The sequence below is a fragment of the Chelon labrosus genome (assembly GCF_963514085.1).
Source record: "Chelon labrosus genome assembly, contig: SCAFFOLD_100, whole genome shotgun sequence".
Taxonomy (NCBI): domain Eukaryota; kingdom Metazoa; phylum Chordata; class Actinopteri; order Mugiliformes; family Mugilidae; genus Chelon; species Chelon labrosus.
Window position 1 is genome coordinate 57,201 of NW_028181470.1, and position 27,313 is coordinate 84,513.

General features: G+C 42.5%; 1 protein-coding gene across 1 annotated transcript in view; it reads right to left on the minus strand.

Moving 5' to 3' along the window:
* Window positions 1-27,313, minus strand: part of sema4ab (sema domain, immunoglobulin domain (Ig), transmembrane domain (TM) and short cytoplasmic domain, (semaphorin) 4Ab) — a gene marked incomplete at its 3' end in the record, with an annotated part of 98,837 nt that overhangs the window by 54,993 nt on the left and 16,531 nt on the right. Inside the window, exons 5-7 of the mRNA XM_084575483.1 lie at window positions 25,970-26,063; window positions 1,976-2,098; window positions 1,570-1,697 (exon numbers count right to left, since the gene is read on the minus strand). Coding sequence (XP_084431609.1) covers window positions 1,570-1,697; window positions 1,976-2,098; window positions 25,970-26,063 — 345 coding nt within the window. The remainder of the gene's footprint in view (window positions 1-1,569; window positions 1,698-1,975; window positions 2,099-25,969; window positions 26,064-27,313) is intronic.

A 27,313-nucleotide genomic window follows, 5' to 3' on the forward strand; every position in this document is an offset into this window, starting at 1 on the left:
TAGCGCTCCTTCTTAGCCGAACCCTTCTTAGGAGCCTTCTTAAGTCCTTAAGAACGATCGCATTTGGGAAACGCGGCCAATATCGATACCAATGTAATGAGATCGATACTTGAGTTTCAGTTTCTCTCGTTTCATTAAAGAGGTGACCTGACTCTGTCTAAATGCCGCTGCTGTCACAGAGCAGAGAAGGCTCATTTTGCTCCTCCTCCCCCCTCGTGTGTTTGTTGTACCGTCACATGACTCCGCGACGCCAGGTGACCGAACACCACCCACCGCTGCCAGGCCTGACCAGCAGCAACGCATTACACACAACGCAGAGACGGAGCAGGAGAATGGCAGAGAGAAAGACTAGGGCTGTTTGGTTATATTTTCGGGCCGAGAAACGATAGCAAGTTGTACTATTTGTAAAAAGGCTGTAAGATACAGTGGTAACACAACAAACTTGTATAAGCATATGGAAATTTTTAAAATCCCCAGCCCCCTGGCCCAGACAGATCCCTAAAAAGAAGAAAAAAGTGCACTAAAGGGGAGAAATGTTGCCTTATTTTTGTATTGTATTGTACTTCCTAAACACTTCCTTACATTATTTTGTTGGACATTTTTGTTGTGGAGTGATACTTTTGTACATCCAAATCCAGAAAGAAGCTGTGCTGGGAGAGATTTAGTTTTATAATTGTATTATAGTTTCTGAACACTGAAATTTATTTTATTTTTTTTCGTCCTCAAGTGATCATTTTGTGTTGTTTCTGAACAAAAACTTTTATTGTGATAATAAAGTATTTTCTATTTACTCATAAACTTTGCCCAAACTCTGTACTGGATTTTAACTGATTAATAATCCAAAAGGCAAATCACAAAAACACTTAAATGTCATGAAAATTCATTCAGATTTAGATGAATTCAGACTGATAATGCATCCACCGTAATTATTAAAAAGTATCGATATCGATATTGGTATCGGTATCGGCGATACTAGCTCTGTTTTTACTTGGCATCGGATCGATACCAAATCTAGCGGTATCGCACACCTCTAGCCACCACCCCCACCACCCACATTTAGCATGCATAACATACAAATAAAATCCCTTAAAGTGAATTATTTCTCACAAAATATATCTATTTACCAGCATTTTCAGTGAGCAGCAGCAGTTCACTTTTGAAAAAAGAAATCTACCAAACATTTCTACATTTGTGGGCTGACTGGTAGTAGCAGTTGAGGTCTCTCTGGAAGGGCAATCTATCCATTTTAGCCATTTATCCATTTTTGGCGGTTAGTCGGGCAACTAGTTTACCTCAGACTGATGACTTGACAGCTCATATGACAGAAAGTTATTAGAATTGTTGACGACATAATTTATTTTTTAATCAAGAGAAATTGATGCACTGCACCTTTAGAGAAATAGCGCTGTCTCTTTAAGTAATTTGTGTATTTGTATTTTGTATTTGGGTATTGTGTTTGTCGCCAAGAGAAAGATTTAAATGGTAAAAGAAAAGAAGAAAATTGGTAAATGCTCTTCGGAACAAATTGGTTTGAATGAGTGGCTATTGTATGAGACTAATTGTACTTACCACGCAGATCTGAGAAACACGAGACACAATAAATCTGTCGATGAAGTCGTACTCTTTGCCTACTTCGCTGAAGAAGAAGTAGATTTTCTCCTCATCTGGAATGAAGCTGGAGCTGATGAAGGTTGGATCTATAATAAACACATGGCTAAGTATTTACTCACTCTACTAAAACATAAGCACCACCATTAAAGTTGATGCGACTGAACTGTGCCTTTTCAGTTATGTCATTCTAACTGGCACTGTCCACATTTTGAGTTTCTCAAGAACTATCAAAACAACAGAAGAACACTATGAGAGACACACTTGTGTTACCACTATTAAAGTTCTATTCGCTACTATGACTTTAAAGTACATAACATAGAGAGACCTCACACTTACCCTCCAAACACAGAGACCTCACACTTACCCTCCAGCCATCCTAATGTGTCATCCAACTTCAGGTCAACACGCTTGCCCTCACTGAGGTGCCTGGAGATTACTGGCTTGTTCCCCCTGTAATCTGCCACAGTTCCAGTATAAAGCTCTCCATCTGAGAAACGTAAGAAACACGTTATATAGTACCAAAGGGCAATATTAAATAAGACAAAATAAATCTAACCCATGTCTGTTTGAAATGAACTATTATTGGTTTCCTTGAACAAAAACATAAATAACATCTACATTATGCGATAACCTTAGGTGCTGTTCAGACCTTGCATTAACATCAGACCAGGCAAGAGGCCAGCTTTTAGTGCCCGTGTTCACACCTAACATTAAAAGGCATCTATACGTCTGTCCTTGTCCAGCTCTTCAGATCCAATCTCAGTTTCGCACTCTGTATGTAATAATCATCAACATCATTTGGGGTGCAGTAGATATTCTCTACCCTTGCTTCAGGACCTTCAGGACTATTATTTGTGTGTGCATCATAATGATACACATATTTTATTTATTGTAATTTATTATTTATTGTAGTTATTGTTAGTTATTGTAGAGACCTGCACAAATCTCAAAACCTGGAGGCTTCCATTCGCTCAGTAATCTCCAGTAATAAAGGTAAATAAAGACACTGGTGATAAAGGAAATACATAATTTAAGTGGCTCCTTATACATCAGCATGATAACATCAATAATCACATGCAAGTTATTTAATGACAGAATCACACACAGTGTACTCACATTAAATAATTCCATGTGTAAATTATTGTCTGGATTAATTTTTTTTGTTGTCGTTGTTTATTGTTTTGTTGCTCTCATTACTGAATGAACACTTATTTATTTATTTTTTTACACAGGAAATCATTTATATTTTCTGAATGAATGAGGCAAAACTCAGCTGACGCAAGAGAGGTCCTGCTAAGTATAAGTAGCCTTCAGGATACATTGTGGGTTCACACTGCCAAATGAATCTGGACAAATGTGACCTAAGAGATCGGGTCTCTCAAATGTGACCTCAGTGTGTCTAATCGGACTCCCAAGGACCAATGTGCAAGGTCTAAGAAGCGGTGTATTAAAAAACAAGCAGATGTGGGCCAGGTCAACACCTTGTGCTGTTTTTCATGTTTTTTGAGTTGTTCCTAAACCATTTTTGTGTGTGTGCCGGTGTCAGGCTGCATCCTGCTGGGGATGGCTGCTTCCATCAAGGAGTGTCATTGCTATGGGGTGGGGGTGTCTGATCTAAGCCAACTTTAGTACATAAGAAAAGGTTTTGTTAAAGCTGTTCAATTAATTATGTTTAAGGATTGTAATATTGTAAATTATATTTAGACATTTAATGGAGGAAACACAAGATGCACATTTTTCAAAAGCTCTGTTATTTTATTTTTAAATGCATTCCTTATGTTACTTGAAATGAGAAAAAAACATTTAAACTATTAGAGTGCCTCTTGTTTAGAACACTTCCAGTGACAATAAATACAGTTGAAATTTGGGCTGGGCAATATCTATGAGGACATTATTGTAGCAAAACTATCTGCAAATGTGTATTTCAATCCGTGTGTGTGTAACTAGATTTGCAACTGTCTAAAAAAAATTTGTGTGTCTGTAACTAGATTCGCAAATGTGTAAAACAAAATCTGCAAATGCGTACATTGATCTGTATGCGTTGACAAATCTGTAAATGTGTGATCTGTAAATATCTGGCCGCTCTCATATGAGACACACGCATTTAAATAAGTTTACGCGCTCACACGCCACACTTCTTTTATCACAGAAGTGATAAAATTCGCCGCACATTATTAACGTAGACTGTTTAAAAAAGAGATTAGTAATCTATGAATGGATGAGGCGAAAGCAGACTCCTCTGCTTGAATCAGCGACCTATCAGAGCCCTGTTATGTAGTTACAGCACACCATCCAGCCATACAGTCTGTGGTACCAGCCAGCCCAGGTAGCCGGCAGCTAATATCATTTGGTGATAGCCTAGTGCCCACTGGTGGTATGTAGCTGTATGGCTACGGAGGCACACAGACAAATCTCCACACGCATTTGCAAATCGCTGCGCGCATTTGCAGATCTGCCGCGGCAGAAGTGTAGCAAAAGCCACGTGTAAGAACACATCCAATGGAGAGGCCAGATATTTACAGATCACATTTACATATTTGTCTAGCATACAGATCAATGTATGCATTTGGGATTTTTTTTTTACATATTAGCAAATCTAGTTACAAACACAGAGATTTTTTTTACACATTTGCAAATCTAGTTACACACACGGATTTTTTTTTTTACACATTTACAAATCTAGTTACACACGCGAATTTTTTTTACACATTTGCAAATCCAGTTACACACACAGATTTTTTTTTTTTTATTTTTTTTTTACACATTTGCAAATCTAGTTACACACACACGGATTGAAATACACATTTGCAGATAGTTTTGTTACAATAATGGCCCCATAGTTTGGATTCAATGTATCAGATGAGCAACAAAACACTTTTTCGTTTTCTGTCATTTTGACTGACAGGGTCATAAAAGTCCCGTCATAATCTATTTTTACCCGTCACTTAAATTTTTTTAAATGATAATAATGCAATTCAATAGCATTTAATCTTCATTCAAATTTCATTAACTTTGAGTATTTTTTCAATATTGACAGTAGTAGTGTAAAACCCGGATCTTTTGAGGGATTCGGATCAGTCTGAGTCACTCACTGATATGAGCCGGGTTTTGAGAGTCACTTGAGTCACTTGACCCAAAATGGCCCGATTGCGAAAGAAAGTGTTTCCACTAAATTCACTCGAGACATAATAAAGCATAGTAAACACCTAATAAAGGATTATTACAGTTACCTGTTATTGCCATGTATCAGTTGTGATACATAGCCACTGCAAATCATAACAAGTATCTTAAGCCTAATCCTAAAGAATGAGGACAGGGTCACTACTACACAGAGGTATGCAGAGGCTAATAATTCACTCACAACATTAAGTTTCGTTTCTGAGTGAATGGCTGTTGACTCCCTGCTCTCGTTAAGCAGGGACTCATGAGCATCAAATTCTGGGCCCTGTACACTCTTAATGTCAGTGGGCCCCTATCCATGCCAGTGCACGAAGCGTGCAAGCAAAAAAACTATTTGGAGGCATTTATTTATAAATAAACAAGCATGAATAGGGTTTAAGCTAAAATCAGATCAGATTATATTGATGACTGGTTCTTTCATTCACCACCTGAATTGATGCATTTAGCCTACTTATGCCCAAACACCTATAAACATAAGGCTACATCTGGTTTGCGTACAAACGGTTTGATCCTTGACACATTTTGATTTAAAAACATTTATTCTTGAACAGGAGCCAACAACTGTACAAAGTGCCACTGTTTGTTTCCGAAAGTGTTTAATGTTGACAACTAACATTAGCTTACTAATCGTCTTTACCTGTAACAGTAAGCAATCTAATTGGCAAACTTTAGCATACAAACATTGGCGACAAACTGCATGCTGTCTGGACTTAGGGTGGCCATTTCCACAACACCAAAAAGGAGAACACTTTGCGGCATTTAGTGAGGAAAGAACAATCGCAACATACAACTCTAGTGTACTCCCCACGACAATACAATTTTGTTGATAACGATGGTATCATGATACAGTGATTCTGAGATACTCTGTTCATCACAAGACAATTTATCTATGATATATCATGATGTATGTGTAACAGAAGAGGAAAAAATATTCCTGAGAAGGCGAAAAGTATTTGTTCACAGTATTTGTATTTATTCAATACATCTGTCTTGCAAAGTGCAGTGCCACAAAGCAGAACATTTATGGCCTTAAATGTGCAAATTAAATTTACATAAAAATAAATAAATAAATGCAAAAAATTTACATTCCAGTTCTTCATAAGCATATACAACTTTTTTTTATTTGTCACAAACGTGTGCTCTTTTGACCATTCGGCATTAAATGAGGTCCGTCTTTTCGGCATGTTAACATTCAGTTAACGAGATGAGTGACACAGCCAGCACATGGGAACAGGGGGCGGCTCCTTTACATTTTCAACCAATGAGAAATCAGAGAATTGAGTGACACAGCTTTTAGCCAATCATTTTTAACCAATCTATTTTTTTAACCGAAAGTCCAAAAAAGGTTTAAAAAGGCAACTGGACTTGTAGAGTTTTTTCAGAAGACGTTTCACCACTCATCCGAGTAGCTTCTTCAGTTCTGGTGGACTGGTGGGAAATCTGAGGTTTAAATAGGAACTCCTCCTGGAAAAACTTGCTTGTTATTCTAATAACCAGAAACTGGTGCAGCTAATTTCCCTTAACGACTGGGTACTTACCTGTAGTGGAGGGGGGGACTGTGTTGTCCCTGTCCTCTTTCCTATGAATGGTTCTCTAACGACTCTTGACCGTCAGAGGCTCCAGTGTCAAGGTGTGAATGAGACTGAAACTTCTTGGGGACAGAAGTTAAAACTGTATTGTAAATAGATGACAAATTAAATCTCAGTCCACCTCCACTGTTTAGTGAAGGTTTTTCCAGTTTGACATAGATGGCTTCCTTTACTCCTCTTTCAAACCATCGGTCTTCTCTGGCTAAGATTTGGACATTGTTATCTTCAAAGGAGTGTCCTTTGTCCTTCAGGTGTAGGTGGACCGCTGAATCGTTTCCTGATGAGCTGGCTCTCCTGTGCTGGTACATGCGTTTATGGATGGGTTGTTTGGTTTCCCCAATGTATAAATCTGTACACTCCTCACTGCACTGAACAGCGTACACCACATTACTCTGTTTTTGCCTGGGTGTTTTGTCTTTTGGGTGGACCAGTCTTTGCCTAAGTGTGTTTCCTGGTTTGAAATAAACTGGAATACGGTGATTTCTGAAAATTCTCCTGAGTTTTTCGGACACTCCAGACACGTACGGGATGACGATGTTTTTTCTTTTGTTGTTCTCCTCCTCTCTGTCCTTTTTGGGGTATCTTTTTGAGCCTTTTAGAAAGGCCCAGTTGGGATATCCACATGTCTTAAGTGCCCGTTTAATGTGCTTTTGCTCCTTCTCCTTGCCATCCGGTCTTGTGGGTACAGTCTGTGCTCTGTGCTGGAGCGTTCTGATGTGAAATATTGAAATATTCCATAAATAGTCCATAAATACACGGGATGGCATCCCCGGGATACAAATCGATTGCCTTCTCCTTCTCCAGCTGTTGTAAGTAGTTTATTGTTTTGGTTTTGTAGGTGTTGGTTGGGTCTCATCTCAGTGTCTTGTATGTGTCCTTGTCGCTGAGGAGGTTGTTAATCTTTGTTTGGTACTCCGTTGTGTTCAACACCACGGTGCACCTTCCCTTGTCGGCTGGCAAGATGGTGATGTCCTGGTCTCTTTGTAGTGACACCAGCACTGGCAAGGGCTGCTGTTACCTTCAGTCTCAGTCGTTCTGCTTCTGTGTTGGTGAGTTTGTTGTTCTTTATCGCTGATTCCGTGGCAGTGATGAGGTCCACCACTGGAATTTGATCTGCTGTGATGGCAAAGTTCAGGCCCCTGGCTAAAACATCTTTTTCTGGCTGAGTGAGCTCTCTGTCTGACAGATTATGGACCCACTTCCCCTGGATGTCATGCTGTGTGGTGTGGTCATCCTTTCTCCTCCATGTCAGTTCCTCAGGCTTGTGTTGGCTGTTGTGCTGTGATTGTAAAAACAGAAATTTCCATTTCTTTTTTGGATATTTCACAAGGTTTGAGTTAGCGTCTGCTGCTGAGTGGGCCATACAAGCCAGCAGCATTTACTTAGTTCATTTAGATTGTAGGTTAAGCGTCATATCACATGACTATAGGTTTATTAGGGTTTCTCAGTTGGACAGGGCCTCTAAATGTGTTTTGCCTGGGATTTTGGCACAAGGGATTGTAACATCTAATCCTGTGTATTAATGAATGCTATTGTGTTATCTATTTATTGTGTTTTATCCTGTTGTGCAGCACTTTGGAAACCTTGTGTTTGCTAAAAATCGTGCTATATAAATAAAGTGGATTGGCTTGGATTGCACTGGATTGGATTGTGTAACTGTATCCAATTAATGTTAACGTTGTCGTAGTCCAGATAGGGTGGCCATACGTCCGGATTTGGGCCGGACAGTCCTGAATTTAAATGCCTTTTCCGGCGTCCGGCGCTGCCTCAAGCCGGACGGTTATTTGTCCTCCTTTTTGGAGTTGCACCTGAACGCAACCCTGCATGTCGTCCAATGGTGTAAGACTTTCGGTTAAGTCTGTGAAGGTTCTCAGTCATCCAGGTCATGGTATATCCAAAAAAGGTTTAAAAAGGCAACTGGACTTGTAGAGTTTTTTTCAGAAGACGTTTCACCACTCATCCGAGTAGCTTCTTCAGTTCTGGTGGACTGGTGGGAAATCTGAGGTTTAAATAGGAACTCCTCCTGAAAAAACTTGCTTGGATGACTGAGAACCTTCACAGACATATTGCGACGCACTTTGGGAACAGCACCCTTCGACTAGTGCGGGAATACGAGAGGACCTCGAGAAAACTTGCAGACTACAGGAACCACCTACGTTTCAACCTGAGATGCAGACAACACAGGATCGTTCCCACCAGCTTACATCTAGGCTCCACAGTGAAAGGCCACAAAGCGGAACAGATTCTCCAGAAGGCTCAAGCGCAGCTGCTCAGCGAGAGAGTGAGACAAGTTCACTTCACCATCGACGCTCTCAAATCAGAAACCAAACAGAAAAATTTACATCATGGCTACCTGAGGACATTCTGGAGGAAGTTTCCAAATTTGTGGAAAGAGTCCAAACTGCACAACACACAAGAGGTAAGGAACGGCAGAAACGGAAATTTCTGTCGTTACAATCACGGCACAACAGCCGACACAGGCCTGAGGAACTGACATGGAGGAGAAGGGATGACCACACCACACAGCATGACAGCCAGGAGAAGTGGGTCCATAACCTGTCAGACAGAGAGCTCACTCAGCCAGAAAAAGATGTGTTAGCCAGAGGCCTGAACTTTGCCATCACACCAGACCAAATTCCAGTGGTGGACCTCATCACTACCACGGAATCAGCGATTAAGAACAACAAACTCACCTACACAGAAGCAGAACAACTGAGACTGAAGGTAACAGCAGCCCTTGCCAGTGCTAAAACGCCACCTTCCAACATCACCACCCAGGAAAGGAAGGCGCTGGTGTCACTACAAAGAGACCAGGACATCACCATCTTGCCAGCCGACAAGGGAAGGTGCACCGTGGTGTTGAATACAACGGACTACCACACAAAGATTAACAGCCTCCTCAGCGACAAGGACACATACGAGACACTGAGGCGAGACCCAACCAACACCTACAAAACCAAAACAATAAACTACTTACAACAGCTGGAGAAGGAGAAGGCAATCGATAGACGCCTTTACTATCGTTTGTATCCCGGGGATGCCATCCCGTGTATTTATGGACTTCTGAAAATACACAAGGAAGGAGCACCTCTCAGACCCATCGTCAGCAGCATAAACTCGGTTACATACAACATCGCTAAACACCTGGCATCCATCCTGTCTCCGTTGGTGGGCAACACTCCCCACCACATTGAAAATTCCAGGGATTTCGTCCACAAAGTTAGTAGCATCACACTGGGTCCAGAGGAAACCATCGTATCCTATGATGTAACCTCCCTCTTTACGTGTATCCCCACCGGAGAAGCCACTAGAGTAGTAAGGGAAAGACTACTAAAGGATGACTCCTTAGCTGGTAGGACCACCCTCACCCCAGACCAACTATGTTTGCTACTCGATCTGTGCCTGACGACCACCTATTTCCAATTGAAAAAAACACGGCCGTGCGATGGGGTCACCAGTGTCACCTATTGTGGCCAATCTCTACATGGAGGAGGTCGAGACCAGAGCCCTGAACTCTTTCACAGGAAACACCCCCACTCACTGTTTCAAGTACGTGGATGACACTTGGGTTAAAATCAAGACGCAGGAAGTGGAATATTTCACACAGCACATCAATGCAGTGGACAGCAACATCAAGTTCACTCGGGAGGACATCAGCAGAGGTAGTCTGGCTTTCCTGGACTGTCTGGTGCATGTGGAAGAAGACCGAAGCCTCTCTCTATTTTTAAGGTCAGGCTTAAGACTTTCCTTTTTGATCAGGCTTATAGTTAGGGCTGGACTAAACCATCCCTTAGTTATGCTGCTATAGGCCTAGGCTGCTGGGGGACGATGCACCAAACACATGTCCTCCTTCTTTCTTCTCTCTCCTCTCTCGCATCCTCCACTTTCTTTTCTCTGGCACAGAGCTCTTGCCCTCTAATTTCCTATATACTACTAGTCATACAATTCTGTGCTATTACTATGTAGAATGTTTACTGCTGTGTGTGTCCCCCCCCCCTTACCCCCCCCCCCCCCCCCCCTCTTCTTGTGAGTATCTCTGGCCTGGAGTGGTGTGTTTCCTGTGGAGCTCTATACTACATCTGTTGTCGTGGTCTCATCAGCCTGCCCAGTCTTCATGGAATCCTGCAGTTATCCACTCCTACCTGAATGAACAATTCTCCAACCTGCCTATGATTCCTCTTACATTTTCAAACTGTCATGTAACATCATCAGTTTGTATCATAAGATTCCACATGTACACTTTAGTCAGATATGTGTATCTATGACAGATGTATGTTTATCTTGCTGTTCTCTTCTCTTCTCTCTTTGCTGTTCTCTTCTCTCTTTCTTCCGTCTGTACCCGGCTGGCCTTAGGCAGATGGGTCCCTCCATATGAGCTGGGTTCTGCTCGAGGTTTCTTCCTGTTAAAAGGGAGTTTTTCCTTGCCACCGTTGCCTTCAGGCTTGCTCTGGGGGTTTCAGGCCGGGTTTTTGTAAAGCGTCTTGAGACGATTTGTATTGTTATTGACGCTATATAAATAAAATTGAATTGAATTGAATTGAATTGAACATTGAAGTGTATAGAAAACCCACCCACACTGATCAGCACTTATTATTTGATTCCCACCACCCCTCTGGAACACAAACCAGGGGTCATCAGAACGCTCCAGCACAGAGCACAGACTGTACCCACAAGACTGGATGGCAAGGAGAAGGAGCAAAAACACATTAAACGGGCACTTAAGACATGTGGATATCCCAACTGGGCCTTTGTAAAAGGCTCAAAAAGATACCCCAAAAAGGACAGAGAGGAGGAGAACAACAAAAGGAAAAACATTGTCATCCCCTACGTGGCTGGAGTGTCCGAGAAACTCAGGAGAATTTTCAGAAATCACCGTATTCCAGTTTATTTCAAACCAGGAAACACACTTAGGCAAAGACTGGTCCACCCAAAAGACAAAACACGCAGGCAAAAACAGAGTAATGTAGTGTACGCTGTTCAGTGCAGTGAGGCGTGTACAAATTTATACATTGGGGAAACCAAACAACCCATCCATAAACGCATGTACCAGCACATTAGAGCCAGCTCATCAGGAAACGATTCAGCGGTCCACCTACACCTGAAGGACAAAGGACACTCCTTTGAAGATAACAACGTCCAAATCTTAGCCAGAGAAGACCGATGGTTTGAAAGAGGAGTAAAGGAAGCCATCTATGTCAGACTGGAAAAACCTTCACTAAACAGTGGAGGTGGACTGAGATTTAATCTGCCATCTATTTACAATACAGTTTTAACTTCTGTCCCCAAGAAGTTTCAGTCTCATTCACACCTTGACACTGGAGACTCTGACGGACAAAAGTCGTTAGAGAACCATTCATAGGGAAGAGGACAGGGACAAAACAGTCCCCCCTCAACAACAGGTAAATACCCAGTCGTTAATGGAAATTAGCTGCACCAGTTTCTGGTTATTAGCATAACAAACAAGTTTTTTCAGGAGGAGTTCCTATTTAAACCTCAGACTTCCCACCAGTCCCCTAGAACTGAAGAAGCTACTCGGATGAGTGGTGAAACGTCTTCTCAAAAAACTGTAAAAGTCCAGCTTCCTTTTTTTAACCTTTGTTGGATATATCAAGACCTGGATGACTAAGAACCTTCACAGAAACCTTGTGAAATATAAGCTAACCAAATGCTGCTGGTTAGCTTAACCTACAATCTAAATGAACTAAGTAAATGCAAATGCTGCTGGCTTGTAGGCCCACAGAGCAGTAGAGGAAAATCCGAACCTTGTGAAATATAAGCTTACCTAACGCTGCTGGCTTGTATGGCCCACTCAGCAGCTAACCATAGCTACCAAGCAACATGAAGACATCAGGAACCTGGCCTAAACAACAGCAGTATGCAGCATGTCATTGGGGTTTTCAAGTGGGCACCTCCCTTCACTGATGTTTCGTTAAGTTAGGCCCACGACACCTCGAGAAGGCTTAACAGTTCAGATTCAAGATGAATTCTGTGGAGTTGGCAGCACATCATAAGTAGCCCCTATCATAAATCTAATCCTGCTGGCCTCCATGCTCCAAAGCTCTCTCCACTTCAACTTCCTTTTCTCCACACTCTCCCAGTTCACCCATTGACCCTGCTTAGCCTGCGACACTGCCTCAGTGCATCTTACTGCTTGTTTCTGTACCTCTTCCACTACCATCTTTCTCCTTTCTACTGCTGATGCCTTGCCTACACAGAGGTTTCCCTGCACACAGCCCTAAGAGAGGAGGCCTGTCTAATGTGCAGCGGCAATTTGTTCCAAAGTTTTGGAGCTGCAACAGCAAACGCTCGATCCCCTCTGAGCTTAAGCCTAGCTTTAGGCACTGTCAGGAGCAGCTGGTCAGCTGACCTGAGAGATCGGCTAGGAGTGTAGGGGTGCAGCAGCTCAGAGAGGTAAGGTGGGGCAAGGCCATTCAAGGCTTTAAAAGCAAATAAAATAATTTTAAAATGAATCCTAAAACGGACGGGCAGCCAGTGGAGTGAAGCAGTGAAATGTGCTCATACTTGCTTGTGCCACCAAAGACCATGAATTCTGTCATTTTTGTTTTTCATTAAAATTCAGAAAATTTAAAGCCATCCAAGCTTTAAGGTCACGTAAGCACTTTAGCAGCGGGTTATCAGAGTATGAATCAGACTTTTTGAGGGGGACATAGATCTGGCTGTCATCCGCATAGCAGTGAAAAGAAATTCTGAGACAAAATAAAAGAGGGACAAGCACGGAGCCCTGTGGGACCCCACATGAGAGAGGAGCAGTGGAGGACACAGAGTCATCAAGGCTGACACAGAAAGTGACAGGTAGGACCTGAACCATTCCAGTGCTGTGCCACTGATGCCCACCCACTCCTCCAAACGAGCAATTTCATGGTCGACTGTATCAAATGCTGCAGTCAAATCTAAAAGTACCAGGATAACACAGTGACCAGAATCAGTAGCTAAAAAGATATCATTAAAAACTCTTAAAAGCTCTGATTCTGTGCTGTGCAATGTTTTAAAACTGGATTGGAAAATCTCAAGAATTTTTTGTTCATTTAAAAAGTCCAGAGCTGGGAATAAACAATCTTCTCTAAGATTTTAGAGAAGAAAGGCAATTTAGAGATAGGCCTGAAATTTGCCAAAACAGTAGGATTCAGCCCAGGTTTTTTTTTAACAAAGGCTGCACAACTGCATGTTTAAAATTTACAGGGACCAATCCAGAGGACAGACTGCTATTAATAACTGTGAGACAAGATGGCCCAACAGTGGGAAAAACCTTCTTAAAATATCGTGATGGGACAGTCTATTTTTTGATTTGATTTTTGATTTGATTTATTTGGATCAAAGACAGTAAAAACAGTAAGTCAGGAGAACCTGAGGGCTTCAAATGACCCACAATCTCCTGCACAAAGGGCAGAATCACAGGGTCAAACGTGTCCAACACAGCAGAGCAGGGGACAAACACTGAAGGATCAGAAGCAGGAGGTGAAATAAGTGGTAGAAGTGAATTTATCAATAAAGTAGTGAAGAAAGTTCTCACACACAGCAGGGGAGGCCTCAATTCCAGTCTGTGGTGCATTCAGAGCAGAGCTGATAGCTTTAAACAACACACAAGGCTTATGACAGTTTAACAGAACAATATCAGAAAAATATTTTCTTTTTGCCTCTTTCACATAGGATTGATAATGATGCCAGCAATCCCTCAGTATTTGAAAAGACCCTTGCAGTTTGTCCTTTGTCCTTGTCTTTTCCACTTTCGCTCAGCTCTTCGACACTCCTGTCTGGCAGTGCGGGTTGTTTCATTCAGCCTAGGCTCTGATATAGCTTTCTGCTGCCTGGTCTTTAATGGAGCCGCAATGTCTATGGCAGTCTGACAGGTGTCGAGAAACTATGAGTTGAGAGCCTCTGTATCCTCACACACAGACTCAGGAATGACGCAGTTCTGACTGAAAACTGCGGAGAAGTGAGCAGCAGTGGAAGGGTTAATAACTCGACATCTGCGAGCAGCAGCGCAAGGTTTAACTGTGTAACAGCAAACAGCAGCTTCAAAAAGTACAGGTATGATCGGAGAAAAAAGCGTCACAGACCTCCAGGTTAAGAACAGGCAAACCATAAGATAAAACAAGATCAAGTGTGTGACCACGTTCATGTGTAGGCCCAAGTACATACTGTTATTAAAAGAGTCAATGATGTTTAAAAAGTCTCGCGCCAAAGGGTTTTCAGGGCAACACACATGAATATTACAATCTCCAACAATAAGGACCCGATCGTATTTTGGCATAATATCAGCCAAGAACATAGAAAAATCTGTTAAAACGTCTCTGTTATTGGGAGGCCGATAGACCACAGCACACAGCACCGTGTGAGAATGCCCCAGCTCAAACAAACTAAGTTCAAAGCTGGTGAAGGAGGGTGACAGCGATAACTGTTTACATTTAAAGTCACTCTTAAAAACAGTCGCAATTCCTCCTCCTCGGTCAGAGGTCCGAGGAGAGTTAAAAAAAGCAGCACTCATCGGGTAAAAGTTCTGTGAAGGCACTGGACTCACCGACACTCAGCCAGGTCTCGGAGATAAAAAGGAAATCCATACCGGTATCGATACTTTTCAATAATTAGAGTGGATGCATTATCAATCTGAATTCATCTAAATCTGAATGAATTTTCATGACATTTAACTGGTCTTTTGAGATTTGCCTTTTGGATTATTAATCAGTTAAAATCCAGTATGGAATTTGGGCAAAGTTTATAAGTAAATAGAAAATACTTTATTATCGCAATAAAAGAATGATTACTTGAGGACAAATAAAAACTAATTATTTTTTCAGGCAGAGTGTTCAGAAACTACAAATTATAAAACTAAATCTCTCCCTTCAGTCCACTTCTTTCTGGATCTGGATGTACAAAATTATCACTCCACAACAAATATTATAAATAATCTAAGGAAGTGTTTTTAGGAAGTGCAATACAATACAAAACATTTCTCCCCTTTAGTGCACTTTTTTCTTCTTTTCAGGGATCTGTCGGGGCCAGGGGGCTGGGGATTTTTAAAATTTCCATATGCTTATACAAGTTTGTTGTGTTGCCACTGTATCTTACAGCCTTTTTACAAATAGCACAACTTGCTATCGTTTCATTTTCGGCCCGAAAATATAACCAAACAGCCCAGTGTGTAATGCATTGCTGCTGGTCGGGCCTGGTAGCGGTGGGCGGTGTTCGGTCACCTGGCGTCGTGGAGTCACGTGACGGTACAAAAAACACACGAGGGGGGAGGAGGAGCAAAATGAGCCTGCTCTGCTCTGTGACAGTAGCGGCATTTAGACAGAGTCAGGTCTCCTCTTTAATGAAACGAGAGAAACTGTAGCTTATCGATCTCATTACATTGGTATCAATCAATCTCGATACCAACGTTGGTATCGATATTATCGATATTTGATTCGATCCGCCCACCACTAAAACCTGGCGAGAGCTGGTGGGTCAGGGCGAACAGCTGAACAGGTCCAGCGAACTAGAGATGTTATGCTCGAAGCAGACGCTCGAAACACTGTCGAGCTTTCAAAGCAGAATTATCGCGACAAGTTGTTTCGATGCCTCGCTTCATCAGTTGAAAAATCACGTGACACCCCCCAAATGAAGCTTCATTACGTCACACGAATGCAAGGCGGGATTGTCAAACTCACAATGGTTATAAATGGGCACAGTTCCTCAGTTCCTCAGTTCCTAATTTTTCGTGTGTCTCTGATGTGCACATCCCAATAGTTTTCACAGTTTTATGATGACAGTTTCCCGGCATCACCTCTAAGTGTCGCCAAAGGATTGACGTCTGTAGAATCCAACATACGCCAGCAACGTCGTTGGCGTAGGCACGTACAAAGTTCCCGGACATTTCACTCTTGATACTTGAACTTGAACTTTTCCGTGAGCGAGTACGTACGTAACGTTTTTGTACGCACGCAACCTTCGTACATGAGGCCCCTGAACTATTTCAACACAGTTGCTTCAGGTTGATTCAGTGGTTCAGAAAGCTTCGGTTTCCCCATCACTACAGCGAACGTCGAGAGATACAAAGACGAGACCCCGCTCCATATCCACCTCAATCAGGACGTACCAACCCGGCCCTCAGCCTCACTAGACAGCCAGTACGCTTACCCCGGCGGAGGTACCGTTTTCGCTGTGGGGGTGGCGCTGGAGTGCGGCAGAGGTATGTCGGGATGTCACACACTGGCGCCATCTTTCCATACCCAACAAGTAAACTCGGTTCACCTTTTGAAAAGAAAGCAGTTAATGTCGAGTTTCTCGCTGTGAGGGATCAGTGCTAACCACCTCGCCACTGTGCCCCCATAAGTAATTATACATTCCAAATATTTAAGCAGTTTTTTTTTCCAGTTCTTACCATTCAACTTTAATTTCGGATTTTGACTCTAATGTTCAAAACTCAAACCCAAACTAAAACATCATTGATATCCACAAACAATACTCATTTTACTCTCGAACCCTTTTCTTTACCCCATGTAACATTAGCTCTTTTTTTCCCCAAATTCACAGGTTAAGTCTGTTAGGTTTGGTTTGGACTATGACTCTCCCAAATCTAGTTCTGAGAGTGGGATTCTCTGCAGGTGAGACTTGGGGTACCACAGCAGTAGACCAGTCAGCAGTTGGCTGTGGTGTTTGTTGCTGCGGTTGAGAGCTGCTGTCTTGACCAGACGTGTGAAAAGGTATCAGATGCTGGCGGTTGCGTCTCACCACCCCCTGAGGTAGATTCACCCAGTAAAATCTTGGAGTCGAGTGGTTCTGTAACACAGTTCCAGATAACTTTGCATCAGTTACCCATACCCGTTCTCCTGGTGACAAGACACTAAAAGGTTTGGCATGGTGACGCCTGTTGAGGTTTGCAGCATCTGACATTCTCTTCTTCTTTTCCTGTCATGAGATGGTGACTTTCAGGCAGTCTAGGGTTCAGCTAGGGGTGGAAGACGTCGACCCATGAGAAGCTGAGCAGGACTGTAACCATTCTGGAGAGGTGTGGATCTGTAGGCGAGTAGAGCCAGATATGGATCCTCTGCCTTTTTCAGAAGTTTTTCATGGTCTGGACTGCCCGTTCTGCTTCCCCATTACTCTGTGGAAACCTTGGGCTGCTGGTAATGTGTTTGAACCCATATGAAGCTGCAAAGGAAGTGAAGACTTTTATCCGACACCAGTACTTCTGGAATACCACGGCAGGCAAATATTGACTTTAGATGGACAATGACATTAGCAGACCTGGTGTGAGATAGTTGTGCAATCTTGACATACCTGGAGAAATAATCGACCACCAGCAGATATTCCTTGCATCCCAGGGCAAACAGGTCCGCCCCCAGCTTTTGCCATGGTCTATCAGGGCATTCTGATGGCATGAGTGGCTCTTTGTGATTTTGTCACTCTTGTATACATGTCCTGCAATTGAGCACCATTTCCTTCAACTGCTGGCTGAGTCCAGGCCACCACACAGACTTGCGAGCCCGTTCTTTGCACCTCACCACACCTTGATGTCCCTCCTGCAGTTGTGTTAGCACGTCATTCCTCATTGCCGATGGTATTACAATTCGTGTCCAGTTCAGCAGTAAGCCATCCTCCACTTTAAGTGTAGCTCGCTCTGTCCAGTAGCTTTTCAGCATAGGCTCATGTTGTGCATGTGCTGGCCATCCTTCAGTACACAGCGTAATGACACGCGAGCAGACACTATCACCTTTTAACTGCTCCCTCAGTTTGTCCATGTATGTAGGACTGACTGGTAGGCCCATGTGAGACCTAGGGCCTCTTTTTCTACCTGTGCATATCGTTGTTCAGTTGGAGTAAGCAACCATGATGCATAAGCCACAGGCTTCCATCCATCCTCCCCTCTCTGGAGAAGAACGCCTCCCAAGCCATATGAAGATGCATCTGCTGACACTTTGGTATCTTTATTTGGGGCATACATAGCCAGCACAGGAGGACAAGACAAAGCTTTCTTCAGCATTTCAAATGCAGTTGCCTGCTCGACATTCCAGAACCAGCAGTTTCTCTTTGAGAGAAGATCACGGAGTGCCTTGTCTTTTTCTGTAAGCTGGGGAATGAACTTTCTTAGTTGGTTGACCATCTCCAGAAAACTCCTCAACTCGCTCTCATTTGTGGGTGGTGTCATCTTCATGATAGCCTCCTTTTTTGGGTCAGATGGTGACTGAAGAGAGGCCGTCACTCCTCAGCTTTTATACTAACCTAAACAATGGTCTTAGCTGTAGTCATGAGATCACATCATAAGATTACATATGACTTGACACTACTCATTGTCCTAACATCTCACCATACATCTCATGACACACATAACACTTCTCCTTCACGTTAACCATCATTGTGTGACATACAGTGACAAATTTCCAGAACACAGGGACACAGAGGAGGTACTTCGAATACCCCCTCAGGCTGAACTCCTTCATGTGAGTTCCTTATGTTAATGGAGCATACAACAACATATCAATTCATCCTTGCAACCACATGATTATCATAAGGCAGAGCTTCTGACCATATCACAAGCTTCCACCCTACGTACAATCCCATGCTGCATCCACATATGTTAAGTTTCATGTATAATATTAAAATATTAAGGGAGATTTAAGAATTTCCCTCACACCAGTCAGATCCACACACAAATGCACCTTTGTATTGTCTTTCTTGGGCACAACCACCATGCCAGCACACCAGTCAGTCGGCCCCTCCACACGGCTGATGACACCCAGGCTTTCCATTCGCTGGAGCTCTTCTTTAACTTTGCCCACCAACGGCAGGGGAATCCTTCTAGGAGTTTTTAAGGAAAATGGCACAGCCTCTGGCTTAAGCTTGATAGCGTATGGTTGCTGTACTTCACCTATGCCGCTGCATAGTTTTGGATACCTAATCTTGAGAGTTTCCATGTCCGTGTTGTTGACGCGGGTGAGTAAGCCAAGAGTTACAATGGCTGGTAACCCCAGCAAAGGCGTGCTCAGGTTCTTGACCACATAGACCTTCTCCGTAGTCTGTTTGCCCCCTGTAATCAACTGTAGGCTAACAAACCCTGACAAATCCAGTGGAATCCGTCCTGGACCAAACAGGGGTTTCTCTGCTTTCTGAAGGACAGGCTGCTTTACACTGGAAAAAAATGTTACTGAAAACAGTTTGTGACACAACAGTGACGTCCGCTCCAGTGTCAAGTTTGAAAGTAATATTTTTGTCCATTATGTCTATTTCAACAGTCCATGGATCAGCATCAGATGTAACGGAGCCAAGAAAGAAGCATTCTTCTTCACCCTCAATACCATGCACAGCTTTGCCTGCAAGGCATACACGTTGGTGGTGATTTTTTTTACTGCAGCAACGGCACTTTGCATCTTTGGCGGGGCACTCGTGTTTAGGATGAGGCATGCCACCACATTTGTAGCACTGGCAGTTTTTGAGGTTTTGCTCTGGTAGCTGTGTGGTTTTGTCCCATCATACTTTGGTTTACAGAACTTAGGCTTTCCTTTTTGCTGTCTGTTTTTAAAAACTCTGTCCACAGAACTGACATCCATCTGTTTTGCACTACTGGCATCACTTCTCAGTGTGTTTTGCTGTTTTTTAATCTCCTCTGATTGTCTCGCCATGTTAATGGCATTTTCCAGGTCTAGGTTTTTTCCCATTTGCATACGTTCGGAGAGCCGCGTGTCCACCAGTCCGACCACTATCCTGTCCCGAAAAAGCTTGACATGCAATGTCCCATAGTTGCAGTGCTCTGCTAATGCATACAGGGCAGTGACAAATGCATCATCAGACTTGTGTGCTTCTTGCTTGCGCATGTTAAATCGTGCTCGTTCGTAAACAATATTTTTCTTCACTATGAAGAAAGACTGAAAGCCATCCCTCACTTTTCGTGTACTGCCGTTGGTCTGCATCACTGAGTTTCAAGCCTCTTAAAACATTGTCAGCTTCATCTCCCACACAATAAATCAAAGTATGCACCTGGTTATCTTCGGAGCTTGCTGTTAAATTACTGGCTTGATGGAATCTCTCAAATCTCTGTATCCATTTTGTCCACTCGTATGGTTTGGAAAAGGGCTCCGGTGGCTGAATGCTAAATGTAGTGCTGGGTGTGTTAGCCATTCTGCTAGCTCCTTCCCCGCTCTGCCCGTCGTCACTCATTATTCTTTTTTTTTTTTTGGTCACCTAACGTTCTCTCCCTCTCTTGCCTTTTCCACTTAGACCGTTTTCGTCCCAAGTTAGTGTCACTTCACTTCTGACACCATGTCGAGTTTTCGGGAACGAATATGCGCATGAGACATCTCTTGACTAACATGGAACTTTATTTACCTTTTGCCAGTAGTCATAGCGAAACTTACTCTCTTCCCTAAAACAATCCACATAACCAGACATCCCCACCTGGTGGCCCTTAGTCCACACTGCATCATATTGTCTAACATACGAACTTATAAAGACTGGCATTTAACAAAGCCAAATACCACAATTAAAGGGGAACTCCGGCGCAAAATGAACCTGGGGTTAATAACACATGTGTACCGAGTTCGACCGTTCTCTTGTATTTGTTTTCATGCATTTGTTTTGTTAGTCAAATGTGACCAGTTTTCTTGCAAACCGCTATTTAGCGTATAACGCTAGCCTTCGGGGCACACCTACACATAAAAAGAAATCGCTATTTCTATACCACTAACAAGGCTCACAATATCACCACACTTACACGGTAGCATAACTAGGGTCTCTACATGTAAACCGAAGCATTGAGAACTTTGCAAGTATACAGGCAGTTTATTAAAAAAGGAACACAGTACCGTTGGCGTCTGGCTCGCATATCCAGGCGGGCACCATCTTGGGGAAACTGAACTCTCTTCGTTCAGTGCTTCTCTATGCTCTCAGTGCTTTCTTCCGGCAACAGACAGTTCAGTTTCCCCAAGATGGCGCCCGCCTGGATATGCGAGCCAGACGCCAACGGTACTGTGTTCCGTTTTTAATAAACTGCCTGTATACTTGCAAAGTTCTCAGTGCTTCGGTTTACATGTAGAGACCCTAGTTATGCTACCGTGTAAGTGTGGTGATATTGTGAGCCTTGTTAGTGGTATAGAAATAGCGATTTCTTTTTATGTGTAGGTGTGCCCCGAAGGCTAGCGTTATACGCTAAATTTAGTTTGCAAGAAAACTGGTCACATTTGACTAACGAAACAAATGCATGAAAACAAATACCAGAGAACGGTCGAACTCGGTACACATGTGTTATTAACCCCAGGTTCATTTTCGTGTCGGAGTTCCCCTTTAACAGCTGTTATTTCTTTTTCTTTATGCTCTTTCTTTTTCTGGTACCCTGATTTGTGTTTTTTGGGCGGCATGATGACAGCTAGCCTCCAGGTCATTCGATCTGGGCTCACTGACGTACTTGTCGCAGGCCGCTGCCTATGGGCGGACTAAACCATTTTGCATCTCCGCAAGGGGGCCCCCATATGTTGGGAGGGCTGTGACACAAAGTTCATTCTCTCAGTTGATGTTATCAATATTTTTGAAATACATTATGACGCCAATTAATTTGAGGGCCCAATTCATTCAAAAAAAAAAGGGCCCTCTCCCTACTCAGGCCCTGGGTAGTCAAGTCCCCTTTTCCCCCCACTACCACGCCCATCCTCATGAGTAGCGGATCCGCAGGGGACTCATGAGTGGCGGATCATGAGTGGCAGATCGGACTCATGAGTAGCAGATCCGCAGCGGACTCATGAGTGGCGGATCGGACTCATGAGTGGCGGATCGGACTCACGAGTAGCGAATCCGCAGCGGACTCATGAGTGGCAGATCGGACTCATGAGTAGCAAATCCGCCACAGATTCGCTACTCATGAATCCCTGCTGGCTGAGTGCAGGTGTCACTGCTTGCTAGTGGTCAAGTCTAGTAGTATATTTTGCACATTCTCATTCAGCAGAGAAGCAAAATGTACGTATGTAAGATGTTTGAATGATGCCGTTTACAGATTATATGTCAATCAAATGTGGTAGGACTTAACTGAGCCGGTTCAATAGACGTCTAGATTTATGATTTTTGAGTCTTCTTCGGTGGCCGGTTCAGTGAGCCGGATTCACAATCTTTTTTCGACCGCTAATTGACAGTATTGACTTTAAATGGCAGGAAAAAAAAAAATTTGGGCTGCCGACACATCTTGTCCGTACTCGGACCGGGACTGCTAGCGCTAACAGCTCTTAGGTGGCACCGTAGGGTTGAAGTGCTTTGGTGGTATGATAACTCTTTTAGTTCTGCGATGTTTGGAATGCAAACTGCGATTAGAGACAAGAGCCAATTAATAACGTCACTCGCCACCAAGTGGTCAGGGATGTGAATTGCAATCTGTCAAAATGACAGATGGATTTTTCCGTCACAGTTTTAAAAAAACGGTCAGTGATGGAAAATATTCGGTTAACGCCTGGTTATATGTAGGGAGTGCCATAAACAAGCTACAGCCAGGGGTGGAAGCACTACAAATCTTTTTCACCACCTAAAACAGTGGCACACACTGCAGTACGAAGAGTGAGCCTCAGTCGCAAGCCATCCAAAACTATCCAAAAAAAAAGCTCCACATCGGGATATATATCGTATATCGATATTCAGCCTAAATATATCGGGATATGACTTTGGGTCCATATTGCCCAGCCCTAGTTGAAATAGCACTGAATTGGACTTTATTTGGATTGAGAGTCAGTTGCAACAGACAAAATGCAGATGTTGATACAACTTCTAGGGTACTAGAGTACATGCCACATTTTAGAATACTGAATACTCTTCACTTCTGTTGAGTTATACTATATAATGTATACCGCCTCCATCACAGGGAGCTTTTGTGAAGCATTTGTGAAATGCTTACTATTTGGTCAATTTGTTGATGATAGAAAACTTAGTGGTTCTCAGTAGGGATGGCTCGATACAACTTTTTCATGTCCAATAACGATACCGATACTGCAACTTGGAGTATCTGCAGATACCGATATCAATCCGATACCTTCTTTTCTCCTCTGTTAAGTTGTTTATAATACATATAGTTTGTATAGATGTACTTTGCTTAATACGGACATCTAAAAACACCATGGTCAAACTGTGCAACAAATATTCTGCTCCCCTAAGGGAAGAAATAGAATAGCCCACGATGTGCCTCAAACCATAAGCTCTTTATTTAAACTTCAAATCAGTGCAAACTGCAAACTTGAATGTTTCTTCTTTCACATGTAACCTCTGGGGTTGAACCTAAATGTAAAACACCCATATCAAACTAGATATAGAATGGACTTAGTTCCAATGTTCCATTGAAGACTATAGGACAGAGGTGCCCACACTTTTTTGGCTTGCAAGCTGCTTTTACAATGACCAAGTCAAAGTGATCTACCTATCCTAAGTTATATTAATTGTTGCTACAGTGTTAAAAGCTCTATCCATCTTTGTTTTTATTTTTAATCAAGAAAAATTGGTGCACTGCACCTTTAGAAAAATAGCGCTGTCTCTTTAAGAAAGACGGCAGTCTTGAGTTGCTGTTGTTGAAGTTGTGCGTGGCTGTGGATGTGTGCTAGCCTGGTCGTTACCATCCTACGTTTCCACCCGAAATTTGATTTCGGTCTGGCACGTTAGTCTGGCCCAATGTAATAGGAATCTGTCTCCGTAATGGGCGGATGCTTATTTTGAGGTTTAAAATCATTGGAGTTCCCTTAACCAATCAGCAACGTTTGCTAATGACGTATATTGTGCGCCGGAGTTCAGGCTCTTACGCTTACCACTTCCGCTTCCAGTTAAATAAATCAAACTTTTCCCAAAGCCAGTTGGAAGGAGAACTACGACGTCCTTGCCATTTATAAAATTGACAAGACAAGCCTCTTGTTCTGGTTTTAATTCCGTGATGCTTCGCGGATGGCTTCTAGCGTCTCTTCCTCCGTCGCCATTGTTGCTATGCTGTTGAACTACAAGCTTCGCTGGACTACAAGCAACTCGGCATGTGAGTTCCGTGTCATCACTCAACTGTTCGCTGATTGGCGCAGTTACACGCGAACCGCGGAAGTGCAATTTGGCCAGACTCCGTCCGTTACCATCCTACGTTTCCACCCGAAATCAAATTTCGGGCGGAAACGTAGGATGGTAACGACCAGGCTAGATGTGTGCCGCTGAACTGAGGGTATGTTGTAGAGATGCTCCGATCAGCATTTTTGGGGCCGATCACCGATTACCGATCACCAAGATCATGATCTGCCGATTGCCGATCACTGCCGATCATAGAATGGCAGGGGAATGGGATTCTTTTATCTATAATCTAGCAGAGTTTGCACCATTTGTAGAAATGAAACTAACTTTGAACTACATGTATTGGAAAAAAAAACTCTACAACGTTTAACCTTTATCCTCTACAACGGATAGAGGTTGTTCGTCGAGGCAAATGAATTCCATGATCCTGAACGTGATGTCTTTCCACCTCTTACTATCCCTGCTGTATGGTTCACGTCGTTTAAATGTATCACTCACAGTCGGCTGATTGAGGGATGAGGATGTTGTTGGCTTCGGCTGGTTTAGTTTCTCATACTCGGCATATTCATTTGTATGATGGCGTGTTCTAAGATGCCTAATCATATTAGTGGTGTTAAAATGCCGTGGCTCGCTTCCACCTCGAGGGATTTCAGCAAGACATACATTACAAATGGCTAATTTTACGTCTTTATCGGACACGTTGAAAAACCTCCAGACGGGAGAACTCATGTTGCCACTGGCAAGCTCTGCTGTTGTATGCCTGTGCGCCGTGCATGCAGATGTGAAAAAGTCGCGTGAGTTTTACATCACGCGATCGGCTTTCGCCGATCAAGCTATTTTTAGCCAATATCGGCCGATCATGATTGGTGGCCGATCAATCGGAGCATCACTAGTATGTTGCAAATATAAAGTAAAATAAATAAAGATGAATGTTTGTCTTGCTGTTTGTTTTGGAGGTGCAACAGATAATTGTTAAGCCAGACTAACATCTAAAATATATATTTTTTTTCCAATGGCACGCGATCTACCCGCACCGGTCGATCGCGATCAACTAGGACATATAGCTGCTTTAAGTGACTGCTAACTTTAAATAACTGTCACAAACACTTGCGTCCATTGCTGCTGCCACCCCTTGAGACACTCGCGTTGCACAAGTTGCATTCGGCTGTTTTACTTTTCTCTTCCTTGCGTGCAAAGTAACTCCACACAGCTGACATGATAAGAGCACGAGGCTAATTCACTGTCACGAGGTTCTGTTTACACACGCTTGGAGCAGCTGCTCTCTGTTTACGGCATGTCGAGCAAAGTTAAGTTGAGCATTTGGGCTAGGTATCGGATTGGACGGGCTATAGTTATTTTTTTCGATGTTCGATCCTGAAATTTTGACCAATATCAGGCCGATACCGATCCTAAGTATCGGATCGAGCCATCCCTAGTTCTCAGCAAAAAAAAAATAAAAAATAAAAACACTTTATTTGCGCTTGAAATTAGACTGTTTCCAATTTAATTCTTCACTGGCAGCAGTAAACCCACAAACTAACCTCAGCTAACACTTTATTATAGCTGTTGTATCACCATTGCCTTACCTACGATGATAGCAGTGTTACGCTGGTAGGGGTCATAGGGGCAGCGACCTCTTCCTTCATCAGGCTTGAGGCTCATTGTAAATGTCTTTGACTCCTGAACAGAAAAAAGGAAAAAATCAAGCTGCAATGGAAGTCCAAGACTAATCCAAAAAGAACATTAAGTGCACTTACTAATAAAATCTGTGTATTTTGCATATTTTTTAGAATCCATAACCAGTGACTAATCATAGAGTGACACTGTTAAACAAACAAATTATTTTTGTTGTGGTGTATCGCCCACCTGCTCCTTACTCTGAAATTTTAGCTGAATTCTTGCTTAGAACAGATGAAGTCATTATAAGAGGTGATTTTAACATCCATGTTGATGTTGTCAGTGACAGCCATAGCTCTTCATTTACATCATTATTAGATTTAATTGGCTTTAATTGGTTTAATGACGCATATCTTCTACTAACTTATTGCATAGAAACTAAATGTTTGACAGTATTTACTCATAAAGCTCTTTTGTCTGATCATTTCCTCATAACATTCACATTTACAATAATGGATTACACAGAAATTGGAAAGATATTTCATTACAGTAGCTGTTTAAGTGATGATGCTGTAACAAGATATAAGGAGTTAATTCCTTCATTATTTACCTCAGTGCCATGTGCCAATGATGTCGACAACAGCAGCCACAATTTAACTCCAACACAAATAGATAATTATGGCATCTAAGCCATCAACTTGCCTTCTAGATCCCATCCCAACTAAATTCCTCAAGGAGGTTTTTCCATTAATTAACACCTCCATATTAAACCAGATAAATTAATCTTTATTAACAGGATATGTCCCTCAGTCTTTTAAGATTGCTGTAATTGAATTTTTACTGAAAAAAAACTACTCTTGACCCAGATGTTTTAGCCAACTATAGACCAATATCCGACCTTCTTTTTATTTCTAAAATTCTAGAAAAAGTGGTTGCCAATCAGCTGTGTGACCATTTAAACCGGAATGGTTTAAATGGTCACATTGAAGAGTTTCAGTCAGGTTTTAGAGTTCATCACAGTGCAGAAACAGCTCTGGTTAAAGTTACCAAGAATCTCTTCATAGCTTCAGACAGTGGGCTTGTCTCTATACCTGTTCTGCTAGATGTTAGTGCTGCATTTGACACTATTTATCACAATATGTTAATACTTGAAAGTGTGGTCAAGAGTAAAGGAACTACATTACACTGGTTTGAATCCTATCTCTCAGATAGATTCCAGTTTGTGCATGTCAACAGTGATTCTTCTACTTATACAAAAGTAAGTTATGGTGTTCCTCATAGTTCTGCATTAGGACCAATACTCTTCACATTAT